The sequence below is a fragment of the Dreissena polymorpha genome, chromosome 4 (assembly GCF_020536995.1).
Source record: "Dreissena polymorpha isolate Duluth1 chromosome 4, UMN_Dpol_1.0, whole genome shotgun sequence".
Lineage (NCBI taxonomy): Eukaryota > Metazoa > Mollusca > Bivalvia > Myida > Dreissenidae > Dreissena > Dreissena polymorpha.
Genome location: NC_068358.1, coordinates 57966260 through 57980040, shown reverse-complemented (window position 1 = coordinate 57980040; position 13781 = coordinate 57966260). Strand labels below are relative to the sequence as shown.

Here is a 13781-nt window from a genome sequence, read left to right as displayed (position 1 = left end):
AAGACAAATACACTCTGGCTCACTATGGACTCAAAAATTGGATAAAACAATTTTAAATTAAAATAAGAAGTCATAGGACAGCGGAAAGGGTGTTTGAGGCTTAAACAAATACAGTTTTTTGCTAATTGTAAATGTTTCACAAATAATATTGTTTGGCCCATCACCCTTAATTGCTCCCTCTATATTCAAAAAGAAGAGAACTTTATTTTTTAAGATTTTAAGACAGAAAAGAACAAAACACAAAAGCAAAAGGACAACAAACAAACTAGGTGATGCTATAAGGTGAACACAACAATCTAAGGTGTTGCAACTAACCCCACATGATGTGTGGTACTATACCAGAATGTGCATGTGTTTCAATGCGTGCAATTCATGCAATCTGCGTGCCTGTGTGTCACATCTCTGATGCTGGACTGAGGACTGATGTTCTTTATAAACAAACATCTATTTGGCACATTTGTAATGAGACAAAGAAAAACTTTTATAAATTTTCTTGTATTTTCAAAATATTTTTTTTCTCATCCAGAAATTCTTAGCAAATTCACTTAATTATGAATTAAAATTTTATTTTGTCAACAGTTTTAATATAATGTTCTTAAATTACACATCAATCAATCAGTTAACATAATCCATATGAACAATACAGTGTGTCTGTATACTGCATTAAATTGGCACATGCAAGACATTTTAATGCTGAACTGTTTTGATAGAAGTAAAAGAGGCCAGCAAAAAATAGGCAAAGATGGTAAAGGGGCACAACTCTAGCTACCTGTATCTGATTCTTGGAGGTTGCAGACCCTTGCTGACGTTCTGCTAACAAAGAAATGCAAATGATCTAAAACAAACCCTGGTTGAAAGGGAATTAGAAAAAGGGAAAACAGCAAAAAGGAAATCTTAATTGTTAAACTAAAAGTTGTGTTAGTTTCACTGTGATGTGAGGAGAAGATAAATGCTGATGATCATTGGGAGGAGGAGAAAGAGGAAAAGGAGGAGGAAAAATTAATTGTCAGTGAAAATTATTTTAGTTAAACTCACATATAGTAGAAAGCAAGTTGTAGAAAAAAGGATCAATAATGATAATAATGTGAAGATAACACAGACAAAATGATGGTAATGATGTTGATGTCTATGTTGATGATAATTGTGCCTTTTGATGATAAGACTATGATGAAGAAGATGATGATGATCTGATCACAACAATTATGATGCTGCTGATGATGATAATGAAATGATGATGACACACAAGATTCTTGCTTGGGAGGGGTATTGAGGGTTTAAAAGTGTTTAAGTTGTCTGCAAATAAAATCACTAGCTGCAGTAAACACCCATTTTCTTATGATATGTGATCAACAGTTGATTTCATTTAATGAAAATTTACAACGTGGTTCTTACAAGGTTGCATATCTGTCAACAATCAAAAGAAATTAGGAATGTAAGGAACATGCTTCCATCTACACAAATTTAAAAATATTCTACAAAACTGTAGCAAAAACCTAAACACAGTGTTCATACAAGACAATCACCCTTAAATGTAGTCAAAGGTGAAAATGTTTAAATAATTAATAAACTTTGATAAACAAGGCTATGAAATTAACCATAAGATCTCAAATTTGCTATTTAAAAGCCTTTATTAGGTATTCTTTTTTTCTTTATATAAATCTTGCATTTCTTAACATAATGAAGATTTTATATAAGTCAGTACTGCTCCTAAATATTTTAAGAGGGGGTGGTGGTGGAAACGATCTGTTGATTTGTTTCTTACAAATGATCAGAAACTACCAAGATTAAAATTGCTAGCCATTTATAAAGGTATACAATCTAAACAGCAGAAACACTAACTGTTATGCTTCCACTTATGTTATTTTACAACTGAATTTGACTGGCTAAACAGCAAAATTTCTATCAATTAGTTTTTTTGTGCTATGTTAAAAACAGAAAAATACAAAAAAGAAAGGATTGTATTGAATGCACACTGCCTGTCTACTTGCTGAGAAATAACCTAGCCAACGAGCTAACGTGATAAGCACACTGCTATAACACAGAAAGTGGTTGATACTGTTATTTGTGAACAAGCACACAGCATTGGAACAATATGAACTTTTTCTGTTGTCATCCACAGACACGCGCCTGGAGCCATCGGAGTTGTAGAAGCTTGACTCACGCCCGATTGATCCGGGTCCATCTGCTGCTTGCAGACATAAGGATATTGATATGATTTGAGACTTTACAATACACTTGCTTATATTGTGATATACATGAAGTGATTTTCACATGTATGGTGATATACCATGAATCCAGTAATAAATAGTTCAATAAAAACTATACAAAAATAAGGTTCAAGGATGTTATTTCAGAAACATATCAGGGGATGAAAATACCCTTCCACTTTTATAAGGTTTACCAAAACCTTCACTTCTTAAGAGATCCAATAACGTTAAGTTCACTATTATTGAGCAATTTTGCATTCAACGTGCAAACCATTCTGATAAGAGGAAAAAATCGTACCTGAATAATAATTGTTGAAATAATAAACAAGGGCTGTTTGTAAAACATATGCATGCCCCATATGGGCTGTCATTTGTAGTGGCAGCCATTGTGTGAATATGTTTTTTTGTCTCTGTGACCTTGACCTTCGACCTAGTGTCCTGAAAATCAATAGGGGCCATCTGCCAGTCATGATCAATATTCCTATAAAGTTCATGATCCTAGGCGTAAGCATTCTTGAGTTATCATCCAGAAACCATTTTACTGTTTGGAGTCACTGTGACCTTGACCTTTGACCTAGTGACCTGAAAATCAATAGGGGTCAACTGCCAGTCATGATCAATGTACCTATGAAGTGTTCATGATCCTAGGCGTAAGCATTCTTGAGTTATCATCCGGAAACCATTTTACTGTTTCGAGTCACTGTGACCTTGACCTTTCACCTAGTGAACTGAAAATCAATAGGGGTCATCTGCCAGTCATGATCAATGTTCCTATGAAGTTTCATGATCCTAGGCATAAGCATTCTTGAGTTATCATCTGGAAACCATTTTACTATTTCGAGTCACTGTGACCTTGACCTTTGAAGTAGTGACCTGAAAATCAATAGGGGTCATCTGACAGTCATGATTAATGTACCTATGAAGTTTCATGATCCTAGGCCAAAGCATTCTTGAGTTATCATCCGGAAACAATTTTACTATTTTGAGTCACTGTGACCTTGACCTTTGACCTAGTGACCTGAAAATCAATAGGGGTCATCTGACAGTCATGATCAATGTACCTATGAAGTTTCATGATCCTAGGCCTAAGCGTTCTTGAGTTATCAACCGAAAACCATCTGGTGGACGGACAGACAGATCGACATGAGCAAAACAATATACCCCCTCTTCTTCGAAGGGAGCAAAACTACATTACAAGCAACAAAACAGAACAAAATAATGCTATGGTTTAATACCAGTATGTAATAAACAAAATTATCACCATTTTTTAGCATGAGATCAGATATTGCATTATACCAATGTACCAGTACCGTATATCGTTACATCCTAAAATTTACCCCATAATATCAATATACATGTATACCATGAAAACCCAAGATATAAACTAGATACTGCATCATATAAATACAACAATATATTGTTTCATCCGTATATTTAATGCACATACCCCATTGTACCAATATATGTATATTCATACACCCTTAGATATTATGCACATATCACACTAATTCACAAGCTGGATTATCTTTTCAGTTACACACTGCACAAGTTAAAGTCTTTTTGGGATAAAAATCCACTTATGTCCAACATCCAAACCAAAATATGATGGTGAGCACGTTCACATACTGTACAATATGACTTAAAGTCTCAACTCTCTAGCAGCAAATGTTTTTTTAGTAATGCTCGACACAAAAATAAGCTGACAAAAGGAAGCACAGACAAACCTTAATCTATATTGTCCCTCTAAAAATAGGGTTCATAAAAAGTCAACATTTTTCTTATTCATAAATTTCTGAGATTTTTGTCATAAAATGTATATATAATAATCTATGTTAATGTTATACAATTCGATGCCATAACAGGGTTCTCACCGTAGAATTGACCCCTGCTTGGGGCTCTTCGGTCCTTGTTCCCCTGAGAATTAAAGCTGCCAAAGTTGTCGGTCCTCTCCCGCTGATATTTGTTCACCCCAACATCGACGTTCTGCAACTGCAAAAATTGGAAATCAGTACTATGTATTATTTCAAAAGTGTTAACAATTAGCCATCGGGTCAAGAGATTTTTTTGCTAGATGCGAGACTAAAGAATAAAAATATTAATCACACAAATGCTCTGTGAGAAGTGACCAATCTCAGTTTATAGAGGTTCATGTTGAATACAAATATGTTCACTGAGCAACGCTTTGAAAGCCTGTCTTATGTTGAAAGTAATCAATAGAAATTGGCTTAGAAAAACAGTTCCCATACTCTTTGACCTGAAAGTCAATATATGTCTTTTTTTCCTCCCATGTAATAAGCAAACTGATTTCAATGATTGTGGGTCAAAGTCTTCTCTAGATATCATGCCGAAATCTTTTTTATTTCAAGTTCCTTTGCCCTTGAACATGGACCTTGTGATCTCAGACTGATAGATGTCTTCCTTTCCACTCAAGTAACCACTTAACCTATTTGCCCGATAATATATCAAAGCATTCTTTGACCGTCACATTTGACCTATAGATGTTCTATTTTTCCTCTTAAGTAACCATCAGTCTAATTTGCATGGTTGTATGTTCGACCAATCTCTGGATATCTTTCGGAAACCAAATGGTCTACAAACTGAATGACCACCAGAGAAGTGCAAAGCAACATGCCAGCTTCTTTAAGGGGGGGGGGGGGGGGGGGGGGAGGGGAAATAATGGACCAAAAACAAAACTGCCATTATCTTATCTACTAATAATTGTACTAAATAAACTACTGTACAATGAAATATTCTTTGTAATAAATTACAATATAAATAAAGCAGGGAAAGATCTAGAAGAAACAAGAAATGGCAGATGGGCTGCACCCTGCTCCTTTTGGTTACCCCCTCCTTTCCATATAAGTTGGTCAAAAAATAAATGAAAACCTGTTGAATTCATTTGTTCAAATATTCAATAAATGATGAAAATACTATGCTTAAAACCTTCATAGTATGTTTGGAACAATGAAATTCCCTCAATCAGTTGAATTCATAGAAAATGTCACAACTGGTATGGTTTTCCACCTTGCGTGTTCTGAGCAGCAACCTGTTCCTAAGGTGACTCTAGATCTTTCCCTTACTTGTTTTTAACCTTCGTTATTCTTTGCATGTTTTGCAGAAGTGCATTTACTACTTAAAATTTATTGAAAGGGCTAAAATAGGAATGCTTTCAAAAGTATTGTTTCACTTACAGGCAGCATCCATACACAAATCCTATATATCATAAACTGACCAACAGATTAGATGAACTGGCCTTATGCCTAAGAAAATTATAATTCTTGATTATATTCTTCCTGACTCAAATAAATAATTGATTAATTGACTGATTGATTGTATTGATAAAACTCATCTACACATGCAATACAAATATTTACTAGCTGACTATGTTGTATTCAGAGTTTATCTATAAAACCATACACAATTGAATCCTTTTTTGTGTTTACACTTCATTATTTCTTAAATTAGAGTTAAAAAATAATTAAAAGGTAATTAAGAACAGACTGTTAATTGCAAAAGAAAACCATGCAAACAATCTGGCAGCGTATCCAACATCCTTCCAAGAAAATCAAATTAGTTCTTAATGAATATTTTTTCCATGCAAAAACATTATATATTGATATTGCTTGTTGCTTACAGTTTTATTTTTAATTATGTGATATAATTCAATAATTTGATCATCTACAATATCAATTAGTCTATGTTTATATAAGCAACTTCCTAATTCTTTTATTAGATAAACTCTGATGATACCTAGGAGCGCAATAATAAACGGGAAATCTGGGTACAGTGACAACTATAGCATTATATATAGCGTACACATAACGTGCAACATACTTTGGACTGATAAGCCTTCCCCTTGCCAGCAATATAAATATTCTGTGGAAAGAGTCACAAATCCAGTATTAATCATATCAAAATGCAGAAGAGAAAAATCTACAGCTATTGTTATATTACAATTTATTGATGCGTTGATCTTATTGGTGGGATTATTACTGGCAAACAAAATTGCAATAAATTATATGGATTTCAGTTGTGTGATCTCGAATGTAATTGAAATAAAACACATTCCTGAATAAGATCTATTTGAAGCATGCTTGGACTAATGTAAGAGGAACAGTTTACGACTATAGTCACTTGGCTTTAATCTTTTTCTCAGGCACAGAATAGAAAGATAAGAGTATAAATGGAGTGTTTACCATATTTGTTACAAACAAATTTTTATCTTTGATGATAACAGTATTTGAGTTCTGTATGGAATATTTCAGGCTAATCAGGAATGGATGATTTGTTGGTCAAACATACGTTTTGTGTATGCAAAATGGAAAACAATAAAATATTTAAGATTGTAGAGACATAAACTTTCAATACAAGAACATACCTATATAAGCACATATAATACTTAAAACCTTTTTTCAAGTCAATAGCAGCATATCTAATTTAAAGCTTTGTTTTATCTGGGCAAATATTCATGTTTATTATAATCCTACGCAAATACTCTTTTAAAATTGTAATAGATACATAACAGATTTTTAAACAAGACCTGTAACAAAACAGCGCTTGGCTATTCTTCTGCTTTGATATTACAATTTACATTTTCTGTCAGCCAACGCTCATATCATGACCTGAAAGTTTTATTTTATGTTGAATATCTGTATTAGTTATGCAGTATGGTTAACTTAAAACTTAACATTTGTAAATTAAAACAAGAAATGTGACACTGTAAATAATATAGATTTTCACAATTTGACCAATTAATTTCAGTAAATGTTATGTTGATCATTTGGTATGCAACTGCATTTATCATCTCTATTTTTGGGAGAACATTGCTGAAAACAAAAAACACGATTTTTTGGCCTCAGTAAGTAGGCCTTTTCTCGAACCATATCTTACATCTGCAGCTGTAGCAACAATACCCAAGTTAAACATTAGTTGTACCTTAGCATCGGACAGCCGGTCTGATATTGTTCGGACTACTGAGACGTCCCCTTTCTGACTCGTCTGCTGGATCTCTTGGTTCTTCTTCTGGCGCTCTCTCATAGTGCTGGATTTGATACGCTGCAACTCGTCTTGCAGTGTCTTGTCCAAGAACTGTGTGTACACAAAACAATAGTTATAAGGAAGTTATGGTTTTAAATAAAAAAATTAATATTAGGCAAAATTAAACAATTTGAGCATTTTAAGTATCCCAAAAGAATTTAAAACAAGATGTGTTTGTCAGAAACACAATGCCCCGTGTGTGTTTCAGAGTTTATTTACAGGTCCTACTGGCCTCTTCACGAGGTTACGGTAGCCCGACCTGTAAAAACACAATGCCCCCTATTGCGCCGCTTTGAAATAAAACTTCAATATATCATTTGGCAGGTTTAGAAATTATCTCCCTTTTAAAGCTTATTACTTCCCTTGGATTGTATTTTTTTACTTTTGACCTTGAAGGATGACTTTGAACTTTCACCACTCAAAATGTGCAGCTCCATGAGATACACATGCATGCCAAATATCAAGTTGCTATCTTCAATATTGCAAAAGTTATGGCCAATGTTAGTTTTCGAAAGGACTGACGGACGGACAGACAGACAGTTCAAATGCTATATGCCACCCTACCGGGGGCATAAAAAGATACAGTGCACCTAAATGAGGATGAAAAACAAAGCCATCAATTTGGTTTTATGCCATATGAGTAATAATTTGATGGCTACATGTCCTCAAAGGTTTTTAATAATCATTAATCATACTTAACAACATTGTATCATTCACAAAAGGTATACAGATTGAGGGAGATGTTAACTGCAAAAAGCAGCTCTTTTGCATTTTAACTTTAATTTCCATGGCAACTATAGACAGTCACAGTAAACAAGAAGAGGACTGATAATTGCACAGGGTAATCTGGGACGACACTTTTCTCACATGCATTAAGCTCAGAGCAATTGTGATATATAATGCAGAACCATGGTCACACAAGCATGGACGAACAGAGAAGCCGAGAAATGGATGTGCATCTACTGGTTAAGTACAAAATAAGCAAAAGCCCACAAGCCCGCGAAACCTGCACTGGTAAAATTTGAATTGGACTTGATCTCTTCTCGGTTTCATAATGCAGTGTTCTGCCGTGGTATCAAAAAAGGTGGGCCAAATGTATCGCAGCTCTAGAAAACTTAGGGGGCATTTTCAATACTTTTGAAACACAAACTAAAATTTAAATGAACTTTATTGAACTGAAATTATTTCTTTTCAATTAAAACATGTTACTCTGTGTATAAAACCAATAAGAAACAGCAAACAACTCTATTGATTTTAAGAATCCTACAAAAGCCAACTGATCTCTTCTGGCATCAAATTTTTCTGTGAATTTTTGAATTTTTGGAAATTGAAAAGTAGATCTGAAACAGAAGTTGTATTCCTACTCTGTTAACTTAGAGAAAGTTGATATTTGTTGTGCTTTATTAATGATTCTGCTCACTCATTGTATAAGTTATAAAAATCACAACTGCACAATTTTTTTTGCAACATTTGTGAAAAATTTACAATAAAATCACATTTTTACTAACTGGCCACAACACTGATACCTGTTGTAACTTTTTCTCGATCTCAAGAAATAATAAAACAATTTGGGTACCTTGGCCAAACAGCTCACATTTAAGACTGTTAGTACAATAATCAACTGAAACAAGTTGACACATGTATTCAAGCAACCCTTTGAAGAAAATCTTTTGCAAAAAAAAATGTGAATTCCCCAAAATGATTGAATTGACATAAAATAAGTACCTTTTTCCTTTCTGGGGGACTGTCCGAGGGTTTATGGCCATTTTCTTGTTCCTGATTCGGCGCTTCCAAGTTCACAGTATACGTGCTAGTGCGAGCATTTGGTGCATCGCGAGGCGTAAGCACAATAGGTTCTGGGGATTTTGAAGCTAACTTTGGTTTGTTATCTGTCACAGTTTTAGAGCTATGCTTACGTTTAATGAATTTAGACTCACTAGGAGTAGTATTATCCATATCTACATCATTTTCGTGAACTTCACCATTACTGTCCAACGTATCCATATTATTGTCACTTTTGCTGTCGCCTACATATCCAGAACGGAAGTCCGAAAACGTTGAATTGTACTGCCCTACACCCTGTCTTCCAGACAGGTCTACATAAGACTTTCCCTGTCGCACATCTGTTTTATCGTCAGTATTATTCATATTATCACTATTTACATTGTTTCTATTTGCACTTTTCTGTGATCTACGACTGCCTGATTTTGCAGGTGTTCTTGTCCTTTCTTTGCGACTAGTTTCTTCTTCTGACGATTTATCCTCTTTAACTCGCTCCAGTTCAATTTTCTCTCTTATTGCATTTAACGCTTGTTTTTCAGCATTTGCTTTTGATGTTGCATTTTTTGCCTGTTTAATGTATTTGCTTTGAGAGGTGGGGTGTATAATCTCTTTTTCCGTTTCTGAGGTATCCATCTTTTCTTCAAATTTTTCCTCTTTATGATCGGGCAACAATGCTTTTGTCTTGCCAGACCGTACTGTTAAATTCTTCAAATTTTCACTGAAATCAAAACAATAAATGTGATTATTAAAAATTAATTACTTTTATTTCTAATTTAAAACAAGAAACCGTCGGAGACGGGTGATGCTCCCCAAAGTTTTTTTTTGTCACAAAATTGCACTATATATTCAGATAAAAGGAAACGTCTTGAGGGGCATAACTTTGGAAAAAATAATACGATGGATGGTTTAGCAACTTAAAAATTTCAAAGGGCCATAACTCTCTAAATAAATCATCTAACCAGAACCCACTAATAACATGCGCATCTCCTCAAGGTAGTTAAGCTTCCAGTCAGTAGTTGGGGAGAAATAGCCCGGACAAGAATTGCACTATATGAACAGTTTATAGAAAATTTCAAAGGGCCATTACTCTGTGAAAAATCATCCGACCATAACTGGCTGATAATATGCACATCTCCTGTTGGTAGTGAAGCTTTCCATAAAGTTTCATTGAATTCCCGTGATAAGTTGCTGAGAAATAGCTCGGACAAGAATTGCACTTTATGTACAATGGAAAATTTCAAAGGGCCATAACTCTGTGAAAAATCATCCGACCATAACCGGCTGATAATATGCACATCTCCTGTTGGTAGTGAAGCTTCCCATAAAGTTTCATTGAATTCCCGTAATAAGTTGCTGAGAAATAGCTCGGACAAGAATTGCACTATATGTACAATGGAAAATTTCAAAGGGCCATAACTCTGTGAAAAATCATCCGACCAGAACCGGCTGATAATATGCACATCTCCTCTTGATAGTGAAGCTTCCCATAAAGTTTCATTGAATTCCGGTCATTAGTTGCTGAGAAATAGCCCGGACAAGAATTGCACTATATGTACAGTTAATGGAAAATTTCAAATGGCCATAACTCTGTGAAAAATCATCTGACCAGAACCCGCTGATAATATGCACATCTCCTCTTGGTAGTGAAGCTTCCCATAAGGTTTAATCGAATTCCGGTCATTAGTTGCTGAGAAATAGCCCGGACAAGAATTGCACTATATGTACAGTTAATGGAAAATTTCAAAGGGCCATAACTCTGTGAAAAATCATCCGACCAGAACCGGCTGATAATATGCACATCTCCTCTTGGTAGTGAAGCTTCTCATAAAGTTTAATTGAATTCCGGTCATTAGTTGCTGAGAAATAGCCCGGACAAAAATTGTGCACTGACGGACACACAGACGGACGCACGGACGAAGCAGCGACTATATGCTCCCCCCAAATTTTTTTGGGGGGAGCATAAAAATAAAAGCTTAAGTACATAAGGGAAAACTCAGTTGGTATTGAACTAAAGATATCAATAACAGTGATATATACCCCATTTTAATATGTGTTGTATTTTTACCTTTGTGTATGACCTTTACCCTAAAAGTGCCTGGTGCATATATTGGACATAATAGCCTCTCATATAGTCAAACATTTGGGCCAAGTTATTTTAAAATCCTTCAATGCATGAGGAAGTCTGGCACGTAGGTAAGACCAAGAGGGGGTAATCACATTATAGTCAAGATTGTGACGTCCATGTCGAGCCAGGTATTTTTCGCCATTATAAACCCTTTATTACTAGTATTATTTTTGTAAATGCCACTCACTTTCCAGCCATATCAGCAAGACAATTACTAGCATTTATTTTGTATTAATATTTGCTCTATATTTTGACTTTACTAACTGCAAAATTTCTATACAGGATGAACTAATTAAAGCTCCACTAAGTAAATTTGCGGGCAGTAAAGCGAACTTTAATACAAAATAAACTCTTAACTCTAATCACAGTTTTACTGATATGGCTGGAAAGTGAGCTTCATTAAAAAATAAAAAAAAAGGAATAAAGGGTATAAAACGTTAAAAAATAACTTTCTCAGCATGGACATCACCATCTTGACTATCATGTGATTACCCCCTTTAGGTAAGACCCATTAACAATTTTTTAAATACTTTTTTTTACAATCACTTGCAGATAAATATTGCACAGCAGTTTGAAGGAAATCACCCAATACCCAACAGTTGGAGGGCATAAAATGACTGTTCTAACCTATTGACGTGATCACTTATGTCACTCTTGCGTTTCTTGCTGGTGTTATGAGTGTCGATGTGCTTGATGGGCACCTGGCTTCCCCGGTTGAGAAGACGTTCTGTCTGGAAGGACACGTGGTCCAGGCAATCCTCTATCGTGAACCTGTCTGTAGGCTCTAGCCTTAGTGTTTGCTGAAAAAAGGACATAATCAATAAAGCCACATTCTGTAAAAACTGGGCTTAATGCATGTGTGTAAAGTGTCATCCCAGAAAAGCAGTCCGCACAAACTAATGAGGGACAAGAATTTCTGCTTATTTTAAATGTTTTGTTTAAAGAAAGTCCTTCTTAATAAAAATCCAATATTGACGGAAAGTGTTGTTCCTGATAAGCCTGCGCTGCCTGCTCTGGCTTATCTGGGATCACACTTCACACACATGCTTAACCCTTTGCATGCTGGGAAATTTGTCGTCTGCTAAAATGTCGTCTGCTGAATTTCTAAAATTAGCATTTTCTTCGATTTTTTTCAAAGAATATTATCAGAATAGCAAACAATTTGGATCTTGATGAGACGCCACGTTTTGTGGCGTCTCATCTGGATCCAAACTGTTTGCACAGGCCTTCAAAATTCGGTTCCCGCACTGAAAGAGTTAAAGACCAGTTTTCCAGGAATACAGTTCAGTTAATACTAGTGCTATGTCGCAAATGTGATTGATACACCCGCACAGATTTGTCAGCTATGTTCTAGGGCAAATAACTCAGCAATGCGTTGATCACTGGGGATGATATAAAGATTCTTATCACATAAGCTACTTAACTTCATGGTGATGACATATTTAAAGTTTTGTTGAAACACTTACGAAAGTGGAAGTTATTAGCTCTACTCACTTTAAGTATTTTATGTGATGAAACAGACAGACTAACAGACTGGGACCAGCAGAGTGACTCCTATATACCCACCCCCTCCCTGCAGGAGTGGAAAAGACCATAATCTGCTTTAAAATGTTTATCTAATATAGGTCCACTGGTGAGCACTATTTGTAAAGCTAGTTTTTTTAATTCCAACGGTGGAAGTTATTTGAACTGAGGAGAAATCACATATCTAAATGCACATGCTTTGTAGACAGGGCATTGACTTTACACGAAAGACATCATTTCAGATTAAACAAGCATTAAGAGCTCCTGAATGAGTCTAAGCCCAAAAGTAGATCAATGTCAAAGTCAAAAAGAAGTAGGATGATTTATAACATCCATGCAAGTTATAAATATTTGTAGGACATTTTGGATTATCCTTGTACATATGGATTAACATATTCATCGACAAGAAAATCACTATATGCCTTTTGACATCCTACATGCCAGGGAAATAATAATTCAGAATATCAATAAAATCTATGACATGCAATTCTGCGATTACGTTACTATCTTAAAGAAGCATCTTTTTTATAATGATGTTCCAAATGTCAGCATTTTAAGTCTTCTTAGTTACATTGAATGCTAATATATAAATATGAATCTTTTATTAGCCAGTCTAAGGTAAATCGATTTCCATGTAAACAATGTTGGGCGCATGCGCAAGAAAATACATGTTTGCGTGTGCCATCTATCAAAAAGTGTTGACAAGGTTTAAATGGGGTAGACGTTTGAGAATAGGACATTTATTTACAAACTAATAGCTCCTTTTTATGTCACTATTTAAAGTTTGGTTATGGATACTTAAAATTAAAATTTGCCATGCTTTTTTATTAAAGAAAGAGATTAAAACAAACAAAATACCGTAATCTTGTCTTGTATACTTAAAGCGAAAATTAAACTTGATCCCAGAATGATATACAAATTCATTTACAGTTAAATGATTTAACCTGGTTTCAAAATTTAGGAAGTAAATTTCTGATCCATACATATTAATCTTCAGGCCTATAACCTAAACATTCCAAATGCTGGTAAACTATGTGCGATTCAAGAATTTCATGAGTATTTACTTTAACCTTGTCATCGCAAGTGATCAATAAACACTGAATATT

General features: G+C 34.8%; 1 protein-coding gene across 1 annotated transcript in view; it reads right to left on the bottom strand.

Moving 5' to 3' along the window:
• Positions 1 to 761: 761 nt before the first annotated feature.
• LOC127878447 (cyclin-dependent kinase-like 5) overlaps positions 762 to 13781 on the bottom strand; it is a 41069-nt gene continuing 28049 nt past the window's right edge. The window contains exons 10-15 of the mRNA XM_052424972.1: positions 11779 to 11951; positions 8970 to 9744; positions 7143 to 7295; positions 4079 to 4196; positions 1985 to 2185; positions 762 to 847 (exon numbers count right to left, since the gene is read on the bottom strand). Of these exons, the coding sequence (XP_052280932.1) occupies positions 762 to 847; positions 1985 to 2185; positions 4079 to 4196; positions 7143 to 7295; positions 8970 to 9744; positions 11779 to 11951 (1506 nt within the window). The remainder of the gene's footprint in view (positions 848 to 1984; positions 2186 to 4078; positions 4197 to 7142; positions 7296 to 8969; positions 9745 to 11778; positions 11952 to 13781) is intronic.